This window comes from Vespa velutina, chromosome 21 (assembly GCF_912470025.1).
Source record: "Vespa velutina chromosome 21, iVesVel2.1, whole genome shotgun sequence".
NCBI classification, from domain to species: Eukaryota; Metazoa; Arthropoda; class Insecta; order Hymenoptera; family Vespidae; genus Vespa; species Vespa velutina.
This window is the reverse complement of record NC_062208.1, coordinates 1018517-1042912: the sequence shown is the minus strand read 5'-3', so window position 1 is coordinate 1042912 and position 24396 is coordinate 1018517. Positions and strand designations below refer to the sequence as shown.

General features: G+C 27.8%; 1 protein-coding gene across 6 annotated transcripts in view; it reads left to right on the top strand.

The window, feature by feature from the left end:
• The window catches only part of LOC124956312 (ankyrin repeat domain-containing protein SOWAHB), a 241522-nt gene that overhangs the window by 170077 nt on the left and 47049 nt on the right, over positions 1-24396 (top strand). For 4 of the 6 annotated variants that reach the window (XR_007103206.1, XM_047511955.1, XM_047511954.1 and 1 more), the window contains one exon: positions 12237-12242. The exons of the other annotated variants lie outside the window; for them this stretch is intronic. Coding sequence is in view for 3 of the 4 variants with exons in the window: in XM_047511955.1 (XP_047367911.1) it covers positions 12237-12242 (6 nt within the window). In the remaining variant the exon portion in view is untranslated. The remainder of the gene's footprint in view (positions 1-12236; positions 12243-24396) is intronic. 6 annotated transcript variants of the gene reach the window in all.

The following is a 24396-nucleotide window of genomic DNA, read 5'->3' as shown; positions in this document are numbered from 1 at the left end:
TGATATTGAAAAAAAGTCATTGGATTTTGGTAAGAATTAATTGTATAATAATTAAATTAAATTAATTAAATTTAATATAATAAAATTGATTAAATTTAATTGTATATATATATATATATATATATATATATATATATATATATATATATTGAAACAAAAACTATTTCATTATAATATATCATAAGTCGTGGCTAATAAGTAATGTGGAGATTTTCTTTATTTTTTATTTAAATAAATAATATTATATTTATTATTTTTCATTGAAACCTCTACATTAATATTATTTATTGTCTAATCCAATATTAAATCTATCGTAATATATATTCAGCAATCGACAAAATTCTCTTTCATTAGCACTCTCTCTCTCTCTCTCTCTTTCTCTCTCTCTCTCTCTCTCTCTCTCTCTCTGGCAAAAAAAAATTAATTCTTACATAACGACCGATAGTTCGTAAAAATTGTTCAAATACAAGCTACTACATATTAATACGACATAATTAACCGTACAACTTTCACGCAATATTATATAATTTTCTTGCTTGGAAATACGAAAAAAAAAAAAAAATGGGGGAAAAGAAAAATAAAAAAGAAGAATATTGCATTACGAAGAAATAAAAAAGATACGAGTGAAACAATTTTTTTTTTTTTATTTTTATTTTTTTTTTTTTTCATAGAAACAACAACAGCAATATCGGGAGATAGCACGAAAGAGATGAGAAAAAGGGGGAAAAGGATAAAGAGAATGGAAGAAAGAGAGATAAAGAATGAAAAAAAAAAAAAAAAAAAAAAAAAAAAAAACAGAAAAAAGAAAATATAAAATAAAATGAAGAAAAAGAAGAAGAAGAAGAAGAAGAAGAAGAAGAATAAGAAGAAGAGGAAGAAGGAACGTTCAAAATGCGTATGAGGTTCGTCGCCTCGCAGCGACTGAAAAAAATTGATCCCTTTCCCGATCATGATTATAACGACGAAAAGAATTGCGGGCTGGGGTAGCGCGGGGGTTGAGAAGGAGTGGTTAGGAGGGCGGGAGGGAAGGACGAAGGGAGAGCATTAGAATATGCCGTGATCTCTCCTTCGATATGAATCTCGCGAAATATTATGTAAATAGAGGCGCGCGTTAAACACCCGCTATCCAGATAGAGAGAGAGAGAGAGAGAGAGAGAGAGAGAGAGAGAGAGAGAGAGTAAAAAAGAGAGAGAGAGAGTGTGTACCCTATTCTTGCTTTTACCTGTGTAAGAGTTGTCCGATGTAGAAAGTATAAAAAACACATAAAGCAACGTTTAGCGCACGCTTAAACGAAATTGCTGTAATCCCAGACAAGGCGAGCAAAAGTCAGCGTTGAGGAGGAGGAGGAGGAGGAGGTGGAGGAAGAGATGAAGGTGGTAGAAGAGAAAGAGGTGGTAGATCAGTGGGGAATGAGGAGAAAGAAGAGGGCGGGACGAGACTGCGGAAGGGTAAAGGGGGTAGGAAGAGGCATTAACATAGCGATTTACATAATGCGTATAATTCGAGTAATTATGAAGAGAAATATACATAATTTAATATAATACAGAATGCTTAAGTCTCTCTCTCTCTCTCTCTTTTTCTCTCTGTCTCTCTTTCTCTCTCTCTTTCTCTCTTTCTCTCTCTCTTTCTCTCTCTTTCTCTCTCTCTCTCTCTCTCTCTCTTTCTATTCTATCTCGTCGAAGAGATCTTAACTCACCACTGGATTTCTTTTCTATTTTTTCTCTTTTTCTTTTTCTTTTTCTTTTTTTTTTTTTTTTTGTACATAGTTACGTATATACGTACGTACCAAGAGAAAACGTGAAGGTCATTTAAATGGTGCGAACTTTTAGTATTGTTATAAGTAAACGAACGTGATGAGATTTTATTTTTGTTTTTCTTTTTTTTCTTTTTTTCTTTTTTTTTTTTTTTTTTTTTTTTTTTTTTTTTCGGATGAGTCCTTTCTTTTTCTTTTTTTTTTTCTTTCCTATATTGTTCTTTTTTTTTTTTTTTTTTTTTCTTTTTTTTTTTTTTTTTAGGTATACGAAAGTATAAGGTATTCAGGACAAAAAGATATATCTAATGTCGAAATTTTCTATTGTTTATATAATATCTATATTTATCTAATAATTCGAGAAAATATGTTCGAATAGATAATAAATGATAGTATAGAATTAAATTGGTCAACAATCGATATTGGAATTTGGTCATTAAATAGAAATATTTGAAATTAAATAATGTTCTTATTTATTTAGACATTATGATACTGTAAATTTTCGATTATGCAATTATCGATATGTTATTTAATTCGATTTGAAAATATTATTAAAAATTTTCCGAGAAAATATTTATCTGATTTCAATGTCGTTTATTTGAATCTTGTATATAAATATTTTAAACTATGTAGTTATTAATACATAATATTTTATACAATATTAGTACATGCTTATTTAGATATTAAAATATTGAATATTTTTAATAAAATAATTATTTGTTGTTATTTATTTTAAATTTATAATTTATAAAGAAATTTTAACTTTTGAATAATTAATATGTTAATGAATATTGAAAATTTTGAATTTATTTATTGGCTTATTTAATACAATACTACATTATAGTATATATATGAAAGTATATATATATAATATTAAAAAGAGATTATTTATTGAACTGCACAATACTATACTATTGTTGTTTGTTTAGATTTTGTTATTGTTTATTTAAAAATAAGATAAATTTAAATCTTTACACTTAATACATTTGTTTTTTTTATATATAATCGATCACAACAACTGCAAGAGCTATTACAATTAAATTTTTGAAAGGCAAGAATTTTTTTTCTCGCACACAGCAATCGAAAATATTTATAAATTTATAAATATTATAAATATTTTTTTTTTAATAAATATTATAAATCTTTCCTGAAGATTTAATTCTTTCTTGTCTTTTTTTTTTTTTTTTATTTAATTTATATTTTTTATGTATTTTTTTTTTTTTTTCTTTTTTTCTTTATTTTCATGTAAATAATTTAAATTCATTATATACGTTTCTAATTTAACGAAACAAACGAAGGAAAGTGACAAAAAGTGAATAAGAAGTGAAAGGGGAGAAAAAAAACCAAAATGAAGGAAAGAAATGTCAAACATAAATAATTTCACTCGGTAATGCGAATCAATTTCAATAATTCTTTCATTATATTCGTAATATATATATATATATATATATATATATATATATATATATATATATATATATATATATATATATATATATATATATACTTGAAAATATTCATGGACGGCGCGTGTGTTTGTTATATCTTTATTTTATTTTTCTTTTTCTGTTTCTTTTTTTTTTTTTTTTGTTCTCTTTGAAGGTGAAAGGAAATGCTCGTTAGTCCTTTTATGACGAAGCATCTTCTCGGCTTCATTTTGAGCTGACAGACGTTGATGAATACTGTCGGCATTAATAACGCCCTATTTAATTTATGTTTTCACACGAGATACAACGAACAAAATGCTTTGTTTTATACAATGTCTACTACATATCTAAACTTTATTCACTATTCATGTTGATCCCTATTCAAATCTCGTCACAATACTATATGTATATATATATATATGTGTATAAATATATATATATACATCATATGAGTCATCGTCCATTTTCCAAGTTCATCCATTTAATGTCCATCAAAATATATTTTTTTTTCTTTCTTTTTCTTTTTTTTCAATTTTTTTTTTTTTTCGTTTTTTTTTTCTTTACTTTCCTTTTTTTTTTTGAGGAATCGCGAAAAACCATCGATTCTTTCTCAGTAGAGATATTTGATTAATTTTTAATTGTTCAATTTTTTTTTCTTTTTTTTTTTCTTTTTTTATTATTATTTTTCTTTCTTTTCTTTTTTTCATTTACTTTTTCCTTTACTTTTCTTCCGCAAAAGAAATATCATTCCTTTCTCAGTGGAGATATTTGATCAATTTTTTATTTTTTTATTATTCTTTTTATTATTATGATTATTATTAATTTTTTTTGTCTTTCTGTTTTTTTTTTTTTTCTTTTATTTAATATTCATACTAAAGATCATACTGTAATAATTTTATTTGATTTAATTTAAATTTATTGAATCATTTGATTTTACAAATACTTTTCGTAGCGTAGGTAATAATAATATACTGGGTGATTTATTTTAAACGACACAGTTACATATCTTCGATATTTATTGGCTTTTATAAAGAAATGTTTCAAATAATAATTGCTGGGTTTCGAAAGAGAAATGGTAATGGGCGGCGAGGGGAGGGGAATGTAATACGTGTCGCGGTTATTTCATGGAGAGCATTATAGTCAAGATATGAAAGTCATAATAATTATTTTCTTTTTTATACGTTTTTTTTTTTTTATGGGGAAATTAATATTTTAATGTTTAACAAAAGTGATAAGGAATATCAATAGGAATTTAATGGGCATCTACATTTTCATCGATATTTCAAGTTTAATAAATTGTTGTAACTGTGTAAATGATTACTATGCAAAAATAAGACATAAGAATTTTTGATGAATTATAAATTAATTAGTCGGATTGATTAATTTGAGTTGATTAAATATCAACGATTTTCTTTACAATAAAATGGCGATTGCTTTAATAGTTTTTGAAATTGTTTTGAACATGGAGGTAAAATTTTTCGAAATTTTACTCAATTTTTAGTTTCTAGTTTTTTTTCTTTTTTTTTTTTTTTTTTTATCTGTGATCAAAAACATGTTACGCCAATTTTTTAAAATTCGGAAAGTTTATAGTTTTCATCGAATAAATTTTCATTCTTGATAAACATAAACGAACTCGTATAAAAAGTACGTAAAATTCTTATACTTTTAATAATAATTTTCTTTTGATCCATTTGATTTTCATCGATCACTTGTCACTTATTTAAGATGCTGTTTCAAAAACAAATTATCAATTGACGAATAATAAATTTTCTTCCTAGTGTCTTGAATGATCTTTTAATTAATCAAATAATGAACATAACCTCAATTGAAACGCATTACTTATAGAATAATAGTATTAGCGTTATTTGAAAATATATATATATTTAAAAATTATTATTTCAAATAAATTTCGCTCAGATCATCATATATGATAATATTTAAGTACAAAGATATTATTTTTTATTAAAAATATTAAAAAAATATATATATATAATTAAAAATTTTACTGTAATATACAGTGAGCATATAAAATATTCATAGACTGATCAATTTGAAATAAGACTTCGCGAAATTGTATTTTATTAATAAACTTTTTTATAAACAATGAGTTGATACATATTTTCGCAAATCTCTAAAGTGTATATAATCTAAAAAAAAAAATATATATATATAATATAGATATATATATTCATTGTTTATAAAAAATTATTTAATAAACAACAATCTCACGTAATCTTATTTCAAATTGATCAATGTATTAATAAATACTATTTCTACGCTCCTTAATATTCTTTAAAATTTTGATTAGAACTATGAATATAGATTCATTTGATCCTACATTAAATAATAATGATAAAGAAAAAAAAAAAAAAAAAAAAAAAAAAAAAACTAATACTCCAACGTAAATCATTGTTTACGCGATTAGAACGAATTCCGCAAAGAAGAATTATTGGAAAAGAATTTCTATTTTATTAGAAACAATGTAGAATTTTTATTGACGATCTTAAAGCAAAAAAAAAAAAAAAAAAAAAGAAACTAGATGTAGAAAGAAGAAACAAAACATGGATACGCAATGTGAACGAATGTTAACGAGATTAAGAATATTTTCTTCGTATTCGTACCATATTTGCGTTATTACGGATTTTTATTTCCAATTAGTGTTTACCAACTATGAGCTAATTGCTTGATATAAATCGTAGCGACTTAAAAACTGTTTGAATAATTAGACGACGACGACGACGACGACGACGACGACGACGATGATGATGATGAGGAGAATGAGGAGGTGAAAAAGGAGGAGGAGGTGGTGAGGGAGGAGGAGGAGGGAGGTTAGTGCGCAGGTGCGTTAGCCCATTATTATGCTCGTCCGAACGTTTAGCGAGGAGTATATACCTATACACCAGTTGTATTATTCTAATGACGCTTCTCCGAGGGATCGCCAAGAGCATAATGAAAGGGAAAGGGCGTTATTTTTTATGTGCATACGAAAGCAAACCCGATTACGCGTTTCATGCTAATGGGATAACTATTAAAGAGTTGACCGAACGTTAAGAAGCCATTCCTAATTTTTAATCTTAACTCGTTCGTCTAATCGAAGACGATTCCATGATGATAAATTAGATCGAATTAAATTGACTTCGTTTCGTTTTATTTAATTTTTTATTTACGAAGGAATTGATTTTGTTTTAATGATTTGAGATTTTTGAATGAAAAAAAATTGACCGAACGATTCATTTAATCAATGACAATTCTACGATGACGTATTAGATCGAATTAACGATTTCATTTCGTTAATAATAATATTGTCTTAATTATATCGTATTAGAATCGATAATGATATTTAAAGTATTAAGAAAATATTTGAATCGTTTTATTCAAATATTATTATTATATTTTATAAATATCCAAATATTTATCAATGTTCATTTATATAATTATTCATATAATATTAAATAATATCGAAAAATTTACTAATGTCTTATAAATATTATTGTAAATACAAAAAAAAAAAAAAAACATTTTCATGGATTTATAAAAATGTAAGAAATACTTTTTTCAAATATTTTCATACGGAAGATACAATTCACGTATATCATTATTTAGATTAATAAGTAATATATTGAAATTATTTGGAAAAAAAAATTTCTATTATTGTTTATTTATATAAAGGCCATTGAAATTTGCAACATGTAATTCGACAATGCATAAACAACTACGGATAAGTGAAAATCAGTATCGTTCCTTTTTTCTCTTTCACAGGCATATAATGCAAATTGTGAATATCAAAAAAAAAAAAAAAAAGAAACAAAAAAAAACTAAAAAGAAAAAAAAGAGAGAAAAAAATAAATTCATAATATAATACACGTAATGCGTAACAGATTAATTCAATTTCGATATTTAAATGGATAATAGGGATGATTGAAAGAAGAGAAAAAAGAAAAAGAAAAAACAAGAAAAAAAGAGAAAAAAAATTCAGGAAAAAGAAAAAAAGCAAAAAAGAAAGCTGCCCCACACAATATCTCTAACGTTGTTTCTAAATCTCATACAGCAAGTAACGCGTGATTTAGGATATAGAATTCAGCAATTCTAAAATATCTAAAGAAAATTTTAAATCAGTAGAATTTTTTCTAGAAAATTGATATTCAATTGAACGACAACAGTTACTTAAACGACAACTAATAAACGAAAATCAAAAATATTCTTTTATTTCACAGTCATAATGCAAATTGTAAATATATATATATATATATACATATATATATAGAAATATAAACAGGAGAAATGAAATGCATAATATAATAAAATGCGTAACAATTTAATCGAATTTTTAATCCGATACCGACATTAGGGATGAATAAAAAAAAGAAAAAGGGGGGGGGGCAGGGAGATGAGAAAAAGAGTCAGAAAAAAAAAAAAAAAGAAAAAAGAAAAGAAGCTGCCTTACAATATCTCTAACATTGTTTCTAAATCTCGTCAAGCAAGTAACACATGATATCCAGTTCAGTAATTATAAAACTGCTATAGAGAGGCACCATGCCACCGCGAACATATGTCGTTCATCTCTTTCTCTCTCTCTCTCTCTCTCTCTCTCACTCTTTCTCTCTTTTTCTTTCTCTCTTTCTTTCTCTCTCTCTCTCTCTCTCTCTCTTCATTGGCAGCAGTCCCCTATTCGGCGATGTGATGCCGACATGGGAGAGAACGCGCGACACGCACGCTCGCACGCTCGTTCGCACGAACGCATTTCACGCACGCATCCACGCATATACGTAAAGAGAAACACAGAGATAGAAAGAGAGAGAAAGAGAGAGAGAGAGAGAAAGAGAGAGAGTAGTGTGTCTATGTAGTAGTTTCATGTGCGTGTTCGTCGTGGTTCTCTGTATAATTTGACATGTTGTCGTACACGTTATTATTCAGATAGATCTTGAGATATGGTAGTCGAGCTGCCCTCCTCCATTTCTCTCTCTCTCTCTCTCTCTCTCTCTCTCTCTCTCTCTTTCTCTTTCTCTGTTTCTGTCACACTCTTACCAACCCTCCACCCACCCCACTTATCCTTATCCTTTCTCTTTTTACCAAACGATTCGAACGGTTCGCTCTGCTTACGTGTTTTCCGAACACAAGCAAATTAAACGTCACGATAGACGTTCTGTATTATTGTTTTTTTTTTTTTTATTTTTTTATTCATTAATTATTTTGGTTTGTTTTCTTCCTTTTCTCTCTCTCTCTCTCTCTCTCTCTCTCTCTCTCTCTCTCTCTCTCTCTATCTCTATCTCTGTCTCTATCTCTGTCTCTATCTCTGTCTCTCTGTTCTCCCTCGAAGATCGATTTGATCAATTTTAAACTATCGTTTATTTATATCAAATTTCGAATTACGTATGCATTCATTATTTCGATTACATCCAATAATTGAACCATTGATTTTGAAAGTGGGCCAAGTTCATTTCGTGAGAAAAATAATTGAACCTAATTCTTATTACAGATTAATATAAATTTTTGTATTTTTATTTATAAAAAAAAAAAAAAAAAATGAACGAGCTACTTTCAAAATCAATGGCTCAATTGATATCGAAATATATGCAGTAAATATTTTATATAGGAATGAAATATTATTTTATTATAATTTTTATTTATTTATTTATTTATTTATTTTTTTATTCTTTCTTTTTTTTCATCGTTTTATATTTATATAATGTTAAATAACTATAATAATATTTATCATATTTTTTCTATCAGAATGAAATATTTTTTATCATATTTTAGATCTAAATATCCGTACATATCATTTTATCGTTTTTAATGAACATTTTTTTGAATATTTTTATATTTAACTAAACAAAACTAATGTCGTTTGATTGAAAATGTTTTTATTATTTTACAATAAGGTACTTATAAATAATGATAATATTTCTTACCAAAGATTTTGACTTTTTAATTTGTTCAATTTAATATTTGTACTATACTATTGTTATTGACGTTATTGACATTTATTTAAATGTTATTGAAATTTTATTTAGATATTAGATATTGAAAATGATAGAAAAAAAAGTTTTAATATTTCTTGTAATATTTTTTTAAGACAAAATGATTTCAAGCATAATAATGATAACTTAACGAAGTCAATTATTTTTAAGATATTTACTGTTTGTTGTGGATAGATAAAAATCATTGTTATTTTTTTATATTTATTTCCAAGGAATATTAAAAAATTATTGTCAAAATAATTTCCAAAGGTCAATTTCATTTTCAATATACAATTATTCTATTTAATTATTAAAGAAATATTTAAAAATTTATTTATATTTATAATTAGTACAATAAGTAATGTCGAAATTTTATTATATAAAAAATTTAATAATAAAAAAAAAAGGGGGGGGGGGGAAATATAAAGAAAAACATTTTTATTTATTCAAATATAAAATAATACAAATTTTGATATTAATTATCGACCAATCGTCGAATATTTTTTAAATATTCGGCTATAAAATTTTTCTTAACAAAAGTATCGACGTTTTCATAATTACATTAATATTTTCAATAAATTATTTGCAAACAGATACATATATGTAATATCGTTAATTACTTTGTCACTTTATTCACATATTAAACAATTTAGAATATCAATTAACGCGACAAATTAGCAAAAAAAAAATTATTAAATCGTCACCACTCGTTTCTCAATTATAAATAATTGCTATTTGATTAACGTATATAAAACGTAAAATATCTAATTTATGGTTCGTAATTATGTTAATTATGTATAAAACATTCCATTACATCGTTGTTAACGTTATTATTGAAATGACATCTACATTTAATTATATTATAACGCATTGATGTATTCTGTAAAAAATGAATGAATAATTTGAATTTTGATAAAATAATCTACAATAAATAAAATAACCTATAATAAATAAATAAGATAACAAATATTTTTTATATGATAGATTAAAACATTCTCACTTAATATATGTTAAATATTTTAATTAGAATACTTTTAATGTTCAAATTATGACATTATCGATGAATAATATTTCGCAAATTAATTATGCCTGAATCATAAGCAATTATTATAATCGAAATAGATTGAAAAATTTTTATTTCGTATGACTGGACTAATAAATAATTGAGCATCTTTTTTAGTTAATTAGTTTAATAATCAGATCTATAATCAGATAAATATTACATTCAAAATATTATATAATATATTGTAAGATTTTTAATTTATAATATTATAAAAAAATAGTTTATTAAATATGATTGACAATGAAATATATCGTTTACAATTTATTATTATATATAATAATTAATAATCATGATATTTTAATATCAGTTTTAAGATATACTCAATAAAATGTCTCTTTTGTATTTTATTTAAAAATTGTAATTAATAATATTATAAAAAATAATTTAAGACTAGTGGATATGATTGGCAATGAGATATTTGATTTGTAATTTTTTAATATGTAATAATTAATAATTATAATATTTTATTATAAATTTTAACGTGCCAATGAAATATATAATGAAATATTAATAAAATATTTCTTCGTATTTATGCACTTTATTTTAATATTTATAATATTATGAAAATTATATTTAAATATTATATTATATAATTTGAATATTAAAAATTATATTGAATTATAAAAAATTGCTAATCTACTGCTACGTATAGTTATATAATTATAGCTAATGAATTTGTTTGAACTATGATGTTCATTAATATATCTATATAAATTCAGAAGTATATATTATATAAATATATAAATTAAATATATATGTATATATATTGATATCATTTTTAACAAACCTATATATATATATATATATATATATATATATATATATATATATCTTCGCATTTTATTTCATTTCTTCTTATATATTGAAAATAATAAATACATGATTAATTAAAAAAAACTGATCGATCGGTACTAACCAATCATCACTCTTCCTATATACACTGAATTATAAATGATTAATTGACGAAAAAGAAGTGGGGAAAAAAAAGGAAAAAAGAAACAAAAAAAAAAAAGGTTGGAAATAAAAAAATACGATCGATCGATCAGCACGAGCTGATATTCGTCATATAAGTGAAATAAAAAAAAAAAAAAAAAATCTGTAAAGGGTTTAATAGGAAGGCACGCGACGAATTGGAATTTCCAGTTTTCTCTTGAACACGCCACGGAACCCTTCATTTCTTTCTTTTTTTTTTTTTTCTTATCTCTCTCTCTATTTTTTTTTTTCTTTTCTTTTCTTTACACTCGGTTAAAACTTTCTATCTAAGTCGAAACGATCGCAACCGTTAGATTTCAACGGTCCCGTCACGGAGCGGCAGGGTGACAATTAAATCACAGGTTTTCTCGTTTGATCATGACGGATTACTATAACCCTTTCTCCCTCCCCTCCCTCTCACCTTCATCCTCATCATTCTCCTCCCACCGATCACGTAACTCTGGTATAACAACCATCGGACATAAGTCTTACTACTTTGCCTTTGAAATTTCTTTAATTTTTCTATCCCTTGCAATTGCTCTCTCTCTCTCTCTCTCTCTCTCTCTCTCTCTCTCTCTCTCTCTCTGTACTTATCTATCTGTCTATCTCTCTTCCCCTTTCTCGTTCTATGGCTCTCCGTCTTTCTTTTTCTCCTGTCATATTTACAACACGCTCAAAGTCACATAGAAGTATTACCGCAACACGAGAACAACTTCGAGATAGAGGGGTTGGTTAACTTATTAACCCCTTCTCATCTTTTTTCTGGTTCTTTTTTTTTTCTCTCTACTTTACAGTTGTTATCATCGAACTGGCATAATGTATAATATAACGTGATTGCCGGCTGTCAACGATTGCCATCGCGTTTATACATATATGTATATTATAGGGAGAGAGAGAGAGAGAGAGAGAGAGGAGGAAAGGGGAGGGAACATAATTTCTACCTGTAATATACATCATACATTAATCTACATTGTCAATGACAACAACTATGATGGATGTATCGTAGTTTAGTGAACGTAATCGTATTTCGAGCTCGTAAAACTCGTGAAAATGCGAAATGGCGCGAGGTCTATGTTAATGAACGTTTTGAAGTTCCGATAATAAAAATGTAGCTGTGTTATTAACGAGGACACTAATTAAAGATCTCTTTCTGTTTCATGCTTCGCCTGGGGACGTACATCGGTCGTTGTTGGATCCTTATGGCTCTTGCTTCGTCTGCTTCGTTCATGATAGTATGTGAGTAAATCTTATTTTTTCCTGTTTTTCTTTTTTTTTTTTTCTTCATGCCTTTTGTTTTTCTTCTTTTTCTTAACATTTAATATATCTTATAAATTTAAAAAAGATATATATATATATATATATATATATATATTATAATGTTATTAATAATATAATTAATAATTATATTATATACATGAAATTATTTTATAAAATTATTTTATATTTTATTTTATATATATATATATATATATATATATATATATATATATATATATATATATGTATATGTATATATATTAGGTTGGAAACTATGAAACGGACGTTTTTGTTTAGTTTTTTATTTTCATTCAATGCTCGTTTCATAGTTTCCAACCTAATACATATCATATATATATATAATATTATATACATATAATATATTATATATATATAAAAGAAATAAAAGATATATATATATAAATATAACTATATAAAATAATTTGTGTGCGTGTGTCTGTGTGTGTGTGTGTGTGTGTGTGTGAGTTGTAGTGATAGTGAAAGTGATTACGAAATTAAAAATAAAATAAAAAAAATACACTACTTCATCTGATAATACATATAACACTATAACACTTATATATAACACATAGTTGTTACATATATATTGTTATATGTAAATATATATATATTATAATATATAATAATTAATATAATAATATATATATTTATAATATAATATTATAAGTACATATTATTATATAAATATATATTAAATATATGTATATATATATATATATATATATATATATATATATATATAAATATATATACATATATGAACTGGTGATTGTAAAAATGGTTGAAAAATGAAAAATAAAATAAAGAAAATAATATATCACACTTCATCGGTTTAATTCATATGAGAAATTATTTAATTATACGAATTATTCGATGAACTAATATTAAAGGGAGAAAAAAAATCTTTTCGACTTTTTCTTAAATCACTTTTTTTTCTTTCTCAATTATTCGAATCATAATCATATAAAACGAAACGAACGAATCTCACGTTAAAATCAGATTCGTTTCTCACAAAAGATCGGACTTTCTGAGAAGATACTGAAATGTTATAAGTAACAAAAAAAAAAAAAAAAAGAAAAAAAATAATAAAAAAGAAAAGAAAAGAAAAGAAAAAAAATAGCAGTAAAAGACAGAAAAAAGAAAAAAAGGATGAACGTTTGTCGGACGTTTATTCGCCGTTCCCTCCACTTATCACGTTTATACTTACCGACATACCATCTTACGATCGACGTACAATCGAGGATCATCGATGCAAGACCGATTACCGATCATCAGCGATCGACTCGATCGATCGCAAACAACTCTCTTAGCTTTCCCTCTCTCTCTCTCTCTCTCTCTCTTTCACTCTCTATCAATCTCTCTCTATCTCTCTCTTCTTGCAGCAAAGAGACTTTATAAGAAGAATAAGGGGTATGGGTAGTAGAGTAGGTGCAGGCAAAAGGGTAAAGGGAAAGGGAATGGGAAAGGGATTGGAGTAAAGGCATGAAAGGGTCTGCGATTTCCCGTCTCGAGTTGTTGTTTCATACTTCTTTTTCTTTTTCTTTTTTATTTCTTTGCCCCTTTTTTTTCGTTCTTTTTTTTCTTTTTTTTTTTTTTTTTTTTTTTTTCGTAGGCGAAAGCCTACTCGCTTCGATGATTCGGCCTGCAGGTTTCAATTACGCGCCGGTGTCGGCCTGTCTGATGTTGCTGCCGCTCTCATTATGTGGAATATGAGCTCGCGCTAGCTGTTCTTCTTCCTTGCATTTCAACCTTGGCTGCTGTAAGCTTGCTATTGCTATTGCTATTGCTTGCTTGCTTGCTTGCTTGCTTGCTTGCTGCTGCTGCTGCTGCTGCTGCTGCTGCTGTTGCTGTTGCTGCTGCTGCTGCTGTTGCTGTTGCTGCTGTTGCTACCTTTCGCTGATCGCTCCGGTAGATACTTTTATATACCTATAGCGAGACACGGACACCTATGCTGGCCTTTTAACCTTTATTCAAACGTCTCTCTTATGAAAACTGAAACACCTCGGCGATCGTTTCAATCAGATTTTCAAGAAGCAACTTCACTTTTCAAGTGCCTAATCTATTTTATTTCTTTTCTTTTTCTTTTTCTTTTTCTTTTCTTTTTTTCTTCTTGTCTTTTTTCTCTTTTTATTTTAAACATGCACACGCGTATGTCTGTGTGTGTGTGTGTGTGTGTGTATATATATGTGTATACAAGTTGGGACGATAGATGTTTCTAAGATGTTTTTAAGAAAAAATTAAATTGAATACTCTTTTCTCTTAGTTTTTTCAGTCAGGCTAATCTTTTTCCATCTTTTTCTTTGTTTTTTTTTTTTTTCTTTTTTTTTTTTTTTTTTTTTTGAAAATGTTCCTAGGCTTGTAGTTTAATATAAGTAATAAAATTTTACGAAGTATAGTAATTGATTTTTTAAAATCAACGTGGATATTTTTAAAATCATTCTACGTGATAGAGATAAATGTATATTATACGTCAACAAAAATTGATATTTTGAAATTTTCTGAATTAAATTTTTTTTCTTTTTTTTTTTTTTTTTTTTTTTTTTTTTTTTTTTTTTTTTTTTTTTTTTTTTAAATTCACTACATTGAGTCGTTTTTGGACAAATTTAATTTTCAGATCATGCGTAGATACGAGAATATTTTTAAAAATTACAAACCATGATAAATACGTAAAAATGATCTATTCTTTTTTTTTTTTTTTAGCTTATCGTTAATTGAAAATTAATTTGTCAATGAAATAATTATAGAAACTATAAAATGAACGATATATAACGAACAAATGAGTTTTTATTTCACATTGAAGATATATATATATATATATATATATAAGAAAATTTGTCAACAAAAGTTTTTTTTTAACTTTTGAAGTTAAAAAAAAAAGAAGAAAAAACAAATCTTTCATTTTAATGTTAATATTAATTTTAACTTTAATTTTTGAAGTAAAAAGTATTGTATATAGTACACTAAACTCTTGAAGTGTTAATGTCATTTCAATATCGATTATCATTTATCAGAATTAATTTGATCAATTTTTATCAAAAGTGTTCGATAAAAATATCGAGATATTTTACGTTCACTTAATTTTCATCATTCATGTAGAATTTTATTATATGACTATAGTTATCTTTAATATACGCAGTTAGAAAACTATAGTCATCTTTAATAAAGGAGATACTAAATTGGGATCGAAAAATTGACGTACACATTTTATCAATTATTTTTCAATGAATTGGATAAAATAAATTGAAAAAGCTAATAATTTTATGTTGTTACTCGATATTTTAATTGTACGAAAATAAATTTTTCCAATTTTGATTATGTGTAAGCTCTATAATTTGAAGCCGCGATAATCTCTGGAAACAATATCAACAATATCCAAGGATTCTAATCCAAACATATTAATTTTCAATTTAGAAAAAACAAAATTAGTAGATTCATTCTTTTTTTCTTTTTCTTTTTATTTTTTTCTTTTCATTTTTGATTTTAATCTTTAATATATTTTTTTTTTTCACAAATTTAAGGATCTACATTTTCGACGATCTTTCTTTTTCCAAAATAATCTAATTTTTTTTTCTTTTCGACAAATTCCAAATTTTTTACCGATGATCCTTAGTTCCAACATTATTTTACGAAACGGTACTGTAATTTTGTTAATAATAATTTTGTTTTTCAACAGGAAATTAGAATGTTTTCGTGTGTAAATAAACAGAGTCTCTATATGTGTTATCAAAATGGAACGAATAAAAATTTGTTTACGCTAATGAAACATCGCGACAACGACGTGGGATTAATTAGCTCTTCGTTTTTTTGTTTTCTTTTTTCGTTTTTTTTTTGTTTTTTTTTTTTTACTCCTTTTCTGAAAGAAAAACAAAAAAGAGAAAAACGAAAAGAAAGGAAAAAAGAAAAAAAGAAAACTTGCCCAAAGTATATACGTCAATTTTTTCATCTTCGAGAATCTCTCGAATATAAATAAAATAAAAAAAAAAAAAAAAAAAAAAAAAAAACAAAAATGTCCGTGTAAGTACGTAATAAAGATATACATATATGTCAAAAGAAATTGATATTGATCAATTTATCGTCGTCGAGAACTTATTCGAACTTTTCAAACGCATACAATAAAAATATATCCGTGTACATAACAGAGACATATATATATATATATATATATATATATATATATATATATATATATACAGGGTGTTCAAAATAAGCATTCAATAATTATAAAGTACATAGAACACAGTATACTGAGTAAAAAGATTTTAATAAACATAGATCGAAAGATCGAGCGTTCATTTAAAAAAAAAAAAAAAAACATCTTTTGTATGTTAAACAATTTTGTATATTGCATTAATATAAATATATGACTGTTTTTCTTTTAACACTCTGTATATACATATATATATACATATATATATAAAGACATGTCAAATAAAAATTGCCATTGAATTCCTCTAATCTTTTTTTTTTCGATCAATAACATTCTTAATATTACAGGTACAAGTACTTATGTACATAGGTACCAAAGTAACTATGTATTTGATTTTTATCAAATGATATTCAATTCTTATGCGTTTAAGTTTGAAACCCGTCGTGGAATCGTGTTCTCTTTGAAATTATCGATCTTGTAAGGTAATTGTACGATCAGCACGACCATACTTGTCATCCTACTGGTATAAGTGTGAGAGAGAGAGAAAGAGAAAGAGAGAGAGAGAGAGAGAGAGAGATCGTCGATGGACGACGACTCACCAGGAGCCAAGTAGTCGGCTGACCAAGTTGAAGTTTTCGTAACGCACGCGATCGCGGCTATTAGCGGTCACAGGTACATACATATACGCGAGCAACCTTGTCGTACGATACTAAACTCGATACGACATTTCCGAGTAACGCGTGGACATCGGTGTTCGTGTATCGTCGCGCATAACCTGTCATTATCAGGAATATTGCTCTCACTCGACGACGACGACGACTACGACGACTACGACGACTACGACAGCGATGAGGACGGTGAGGACATTAAATTCGCTCCGAGGCTTTTCTCTTACGTCAGTTTACCGATTTATTCATGTAAAACACCATATCCCGCATCGTTTCTCTCAGCCACCCCTCCTCCCCCTACCCCCTCCCCTGATCTATACCTAATCGTTTCATCGACGTTGATTTTTTTCCCATACGTCATTTTTATATAGAGTATATCACATAAGAAAATTAAACAAATTAGATATCCTGTATAAAATGCGAATATGTAGATTTAAAATCTCGTATTGATTTTATAAACATACGTTAGGTATAAGGTTTGTTAGATTTTCTATGGGACGGCGGAGAGGCGGGTGGGTGGAGAGGGGGAATGTTACTAGTATTGCGGATAATTCATAATTGATGCTAATGTTAGGATGTGGAAATCGTATGAATTCTTTTTCTTTATTCTTTTTTTTTCTTTCTTTCTTTCTTTCTTTCTTTCTTTTTCTTTTATGGAAATCGATATTTTCAATCGAATAAAAATTTTTTTTTGATAATATTGATGAGAACGAATAAGATGATCTTTATACTTCCTGTCATATCAATCTTTATTTTTTTGTTTTTTCTTTTTTTTTTTTTTTAATCATTCGTGAAGAAATTGTTACGGAATGATAAGGTAATGTACATTGTAAGATTGTTACATGCTTACGAAAAAATTGTATTAGAAATGGATCAATTTTCGAATCCAAATTTCTACATGTCAATGCTTCTAATCAATCAATTGTAAGATACTCAATCCATTTCTAAATGGTTCATAGTCTTCTTAGATAATTATGGCTTACAATAATTCCTTGATATCTAACAATTCCTATAATACAGTAAGTATCCTAAAATCTTCTTAAATCTAGTCAATTAACTATTTTGAATTGATCTCTAGATCATTGACAATTCGTACGATTCGATTCGACTCGTTATGTAAATTGGATCCAATTTGAATATTTGATCAAGTCTCGATTCGCTCTACGAAGTAATTCAATTGTTCAGCGATTGAAATAGATCTACAACATGACCATTTGGACAGTATAGTAATTCTAAAATAATTACTATAGGAAAAGTAAATAATCCAACAGAGACGATCCAGCATTCAAATTTGATTTTCAAAAAGTTTCACTTCGATCATTAAAAATTTTTACGTAATCTATTCCTTCTTTGATCCAATTTAATCAAAATGACAAAAGTAACATGCCATATTGCAATTAATAACTCTAACCTCTATATATTATCTTATTCGTTCAACAAACCTCAATAAATTTAACAAGATCTATACGATAACAGTTAAACATATGAAAATAATAATAATGATTATCTTTAATATTTGACAAAAATATGATATGTCATAGAATAAGAATATAATATAATAATGATCGATAAAAGAGGAGGAATGAATCATTGAATTGTGTCAACTACGATGAGAATGAAAGACCAAGTTATGGTTGATAGATATGGTGAAGGGGCGGTAAGAGGAATGGGGAATGGGGAATGGGGAATGGGGATGTATGGAGCGCGGGGAGTGAGGAGTGGGAAATGGTGGGAAGTAGGGATAGGGGTAGGGGTGCCGAAGAGAAGCACCATGGAGTCTGCGGGCTGCGGTACGACGAGTACGTCGAGAGGCTTGGGGTTAATACGGTGGCCGGTGATGCACGACCGACGCAACGCTGCGGGCATAGCGGCTGACCGCACGCCAGCTGCCCAACGTCGGCTCGAGCCGCCCGCAAAAATCTCTGCCTCTGACCCTTGTGCCCGCGGTGTTGCAAACAGCTCCACCCACACCTCACCTAACTTCCTCTTCTCTCCTCTCCTCTTCTCCATTCCCCTCATCTTCTCTCTCTCTCTCTCTCTCTCTCTGTCTCTCTCTCTCTCTCTCTCTCTCTCTCTTGTTTAACGTTCAAACTATCCTCGCACGCGACTCGACTTGCTTTCAATGCACGTTCGATTAGACGTCATGTTGATTAATAATTTACATCAAATATTAATTCAGTTTTTCTAATTCATTGATTTTGTTAATTAATTTTCTTCTTTTTCTTTTTTTTTTTTTTTTTTTTTTTTTTTTTATGAATACAATATGACGTTTACATGTGGGAAGAGGTGGGAGTGGGGGAGGGGGGATATAGAGGTATAATATGATTTCTTTTGAGATAATAATCATTGATGATCGACATCGTTTAATTATCATTGAGATTTTATATGATGAACAGTACGGAATACATATCGAAAATTATTTATTGGTTAAAATTAAATGGGACATTGATAAGCGTTTAATGATTGATGATTAGATCAATGATAAGCATTGTTACTCAAAATATTGATATATTATATATGTATGATTAAAGATCAATTATTGACGATAAAACGTTTCAGTAATTTTTGATACACTTCGTGGGTCAAGATTTTTGTTGATTTTTTGAAAAAAAATCACAAATAAGAGGGAACAGATACACAAATACAGGATATTCAACTAACTCAGTGCCATTTAGGTACATTTAACAGGACCATTATGTCGATTTAACGCTCATTTACGATTTTTCAAGATCCACGATATTCTTACGATATTAATAATAACTATACCTGTGATTAAATCACGGTTTTTCTTTTTTTTTTCTTCTTAGTTTCAAACCAAAAAAAAAAAAATGCAAAAAAAGAAAAGAAACTCCATCGACCTGTACCGCGCGAATTTCATCGAAATTCGACGTATTAAAATGATCCACAAATTTGCAAATTGATAATTTGGAACATTTGACCGGCCAATTATTCCATAATTGTACTACAAAAAAAAAAAAACAAAAAGAAAAAAAAATTAAAAAAATAAAAGAATAAAAAAGAAATCATTTACGATCTTGGTAGGGTCTATCTAATGATCCAAAATTATTCCGAATTTCATCGAATTCAAATGATACAAAGCCATTAGAGATTTCTCAAGTGCTACGAAATCATCGTTGTTGTTTCATTCCGCTTGTATAATTCGTTCGAAATAAATTTGTGAATTCTTATTTCTTTCTTTTTTTTTTCCTTCTTTTTGTTCTCTCTCACTCTCTCTCTCTCTCTCTCTCTTTCTCTTTTCTTCTTCTTCTTTACATTATCACGATAGATACACCGGTATAATACAATATGCGTAGAGGAAAAAAAAAAAAAAGAAAAAAAAAATGAGAAAAGAGAAAAAGAAACGGATTGATATTTAACGCACGGCCGAACGCTAGGAGGTAATTGCGTTTAAACGACGCCGGTTGCGTACGCGACTCCCACGTCCGCTGTGTCGGCGTGCATTAAGCGTGTAAATAATAGTATTCTCATCGCGGCTTGAAAACGACGACGACGACGACGACGACGACGACGATGACGATGACGACGACGATGACGATGACGACGACGACGACGACGATGACTACGATGACGACTACGACAACTACGATAACGACTACGAGGAAATAGGAAGAGAAAAGAAGAAATGAAGTAGAAGAAAAGAAGAATAAAAAAGAAGAAAGAAGAAAATGAAAAAGAAGAAGAAGAAAAAGAAAAGGAAAGCGACGTGCGCGATGGCTTTGATTACGCGTCATCCACGTCTCGTCGTTGTTGTCATCGTCCTCGTCGACGATCGTCATCTCTGGCAACTGGCGAGAGAAAACGTACTACGTGATTGGAATTAGAAATCAAATTATCTCTCTGTGATTCACTCTAAGCACGCGCACTCCACGACGTGGACCTTATTAATGGACTCTGTCGTATTCGTTAAAACTACCAAAGAGAGAGAGAAAGAGAGAGATAAAAATATATATATATATATATATAAATATACCTTAAAGCAAGTTACCTTTAGTCTCACCGATTTCTTTTCGTTTGCCCTCCCAAGTCGTACGGTTACTTCCGAAAAAGGTACCTTACCCAAAGTGAATGCCGATTATTATTATTGCTGACTTGCATCCTTCATTACCCATTCGTCTCTTTTCTAACTCTCAACTTTGTCAATCGTTAAAGCTTTAGTACGGTTGAATCCCTTCCCCTCCTTATCATTGTTCTCCATGAGAATGAATTTCTACGAAATCTTTTTCCACTCTCTTCTATGGTTTTTCTTATTTCTCCATGAGGTGGTCCATCATTTAACATATTTTTAGATTATATGCCTGTCACGATTAGTCCAGGACAACGTTCGGTTATCTCTCTTCTCTGTTAATATAGAATCTTTGAAATGTATGATACCAAATGTATATAAATAAGACTTTCCTTTTGGATGGGAATGACAATAAAGTTATATGACGTGACCTTATGTTCCACCAAAGTTATTTAACCGGTACTTTGAAGATCCGAGGTTATCCTCAGATGGTTCATATTCAATTGAGGTTCGAAAAGGTCTTAAATGATCGAAATTAGTATAAAATGGATTCAATTTTCTTAGCTGTTAACATCAATTACAATGGTACCCTATTTAAATGATTTGTTATTTTATTCGTACAAAAAGGCAATAAATAAATAGAAAAAAGAAAAAAAAAGAAAAATTGTTTTTTGTGACAATTTTGTGATATATAGATTTTATAATAAGCAAGCGTTTCCTTGAACAAAAATGCAGATTTTATTGGTAGTAGGCATAGTAATTTAGAATTCAATAAAAATATAAAATTATTGTTATAAAATAACTCATTACTGTCACGTAAAATGATGTTGTAGCGAAAGAACATTGGATCAAATTTTGAAATTTGTCAAAAGTAAGAATTTGAAGAGAAACAAACGAAGTGTCGATTTTTCGTTCGAAAAATTTGAAAACTTTCGAACGTATTCGTAAAGATATTAAATATTATTATTAAAAGTTAAAAGAAGAAGGAAAGAAAAGAAGGGGGAAAAAAAATGAGCCGAAAGTCGATCGACGATCGTATTTTACAAAGCATTAACGAAACATTAAATAATTTTATGTTTTTAATTATTTTGTGTTTTTTTTTTAATTATCAGAAAATAGGAAAGCTTGCGGAATTAATGCGACTGCAAATTACAAAGCACAGTGTATAAAAACAAATTGAACGACGGGAAAAAAAAAGTTCTTTTCATACACAAATAAAACAACGCAAATAATAATAATAACCTTTGTGTTATTTAGCTCTTCTGTTTATGTTACTCTAATACCAAAAAGAAAAAAAGAAAAAAACCGAAGAAAAAATAAAAATAAAAAAAAAAAAAAACAAAGAACAATTTTCCTTAAGAAAAAAAGAAAAGGAAAAAAAAAAAAAAAAAAAAAAAAAAAATCTTTAAAAGTTAAAAATATTAAAAGATTTTCCTCAGGTAATTCTAAATCTAATCTATTTATGATACGAAAGTTCGAAAAACGATCTTGGTCATCGATGAATTCATTTATTGTCATAGTCAGGGATTTCATTTCAGTGACATCCTATTACGAATATATTATATTACGACATTGTCGTTAAAATTTTCTTTAGGAATTTCTTTCAAGGATGAGTCGAGTTTACTCAGGAGAAAACCGTTTTCATAGTGATTTTTATGGATATTTACAAACCGGAGGTTGTCCGATTTAATGGTCAAAGGATTTTTTTTTTTTCGAGAGAGAGAAGTATGACCACTTCAAATGTCCCAAATTTTCTCTTCTCTCTCTCTCTCTCTCTCTTTCTCTGTCTCTCTCTGTCTCTGTCTCTCTGTCTCTCTGTCTCTCTATTCCTCCGTTGTCTCGAGTAACCGAAATCCAATTTGCATGAACTGCAGTCAGTGTAGACGAGGTAATTGGTACACAGTAGGGATTAGGACCACGCCAAGACGACGGATATGCGCTCTACGTCTGACCCGGAACTGTACCTCCAATTCGTACGGTTCGATGAATCGAACTAGGATCGAATCGAATCTCTTGTTCACGAGTGTTCTTCGATCACATTCGAACGTGTTTAGATTGCAATTGGCTAGGTAGATAGTCAACGAACGGATAGAATGTAAACGTAGGATAACTGAGAACGCAGTAGATTTGAAAATTAGATCGATATTATTATGAAAATGTTTTCAACTTTTTATCTAACGATGAAACGATTTCATTCATTTCTTTTGTCTATGATAAAAGAGAAAAATAATGTATATATATATATATTAGTTATATTATTTTTCTAAGATCAATAGGTCGATTCAAAAAATTGAATCTTGATTTAAATAATTTGCACGATTTTGTTGCTTCAATTCTTCTTTTCTTTTTTTTTTTTTTTATTTCTTTTTGTTTTTTATTTCTTTTTTTTTTTTTATCTTTGAGTTTTTTTTCCTTTGTTTTTTTCTTTTCTATTTTTTTTTTCCTATGTCGTGAGATATTATTTATCGTATTTCTTATCAACCTTCGTTAAATTTATCTGTTAATTTTTAATTAATATTAATGAAACATTAAGCGCTACGCATAGGGACAAATGTTTCTAAATGATTTTTGAAAAATCGATTACTCTTTCTCGGCTAATTTTTTTTTTCTTTTTTTTTTTTTTTTTTTTTTTTTTTATTAGATTGTGAAACTTCAGATATAGGAAATTTTGGCTGAGTCTTCTAAATTTGTTTTTGTTTTTTTTTTTCTTTTTGTTTTGTTTTTACTTCTCGATTTCTTTTCCCTTTTATTTTATTTCTTTTTTCTTTTTTTTTTTCTTTTTTTTTTTTTTATTATTTTCTCTTTTTTTCGTTAATATCACATTCGAACTATTATTTCATAATTATATTAATTATGAAATGAAAAGATTAACGGTATGGCGATAAATATTTTTAACAATTATAACAGAGTATAATAATTAATAATATTAAACAATTAATAAATTATAAATATTCTAATAGATAAATTTCACGTTTGATCAAATTATTGACATATTGACATTGCAATAAACTTGTCCTTTTTTTTTTCTTTTTCATGCTTCTTAAACCAAACGATTGTTTCCTCAAATTTCAAATAACTTATAATGATATAATAAATGATTATAAATTATA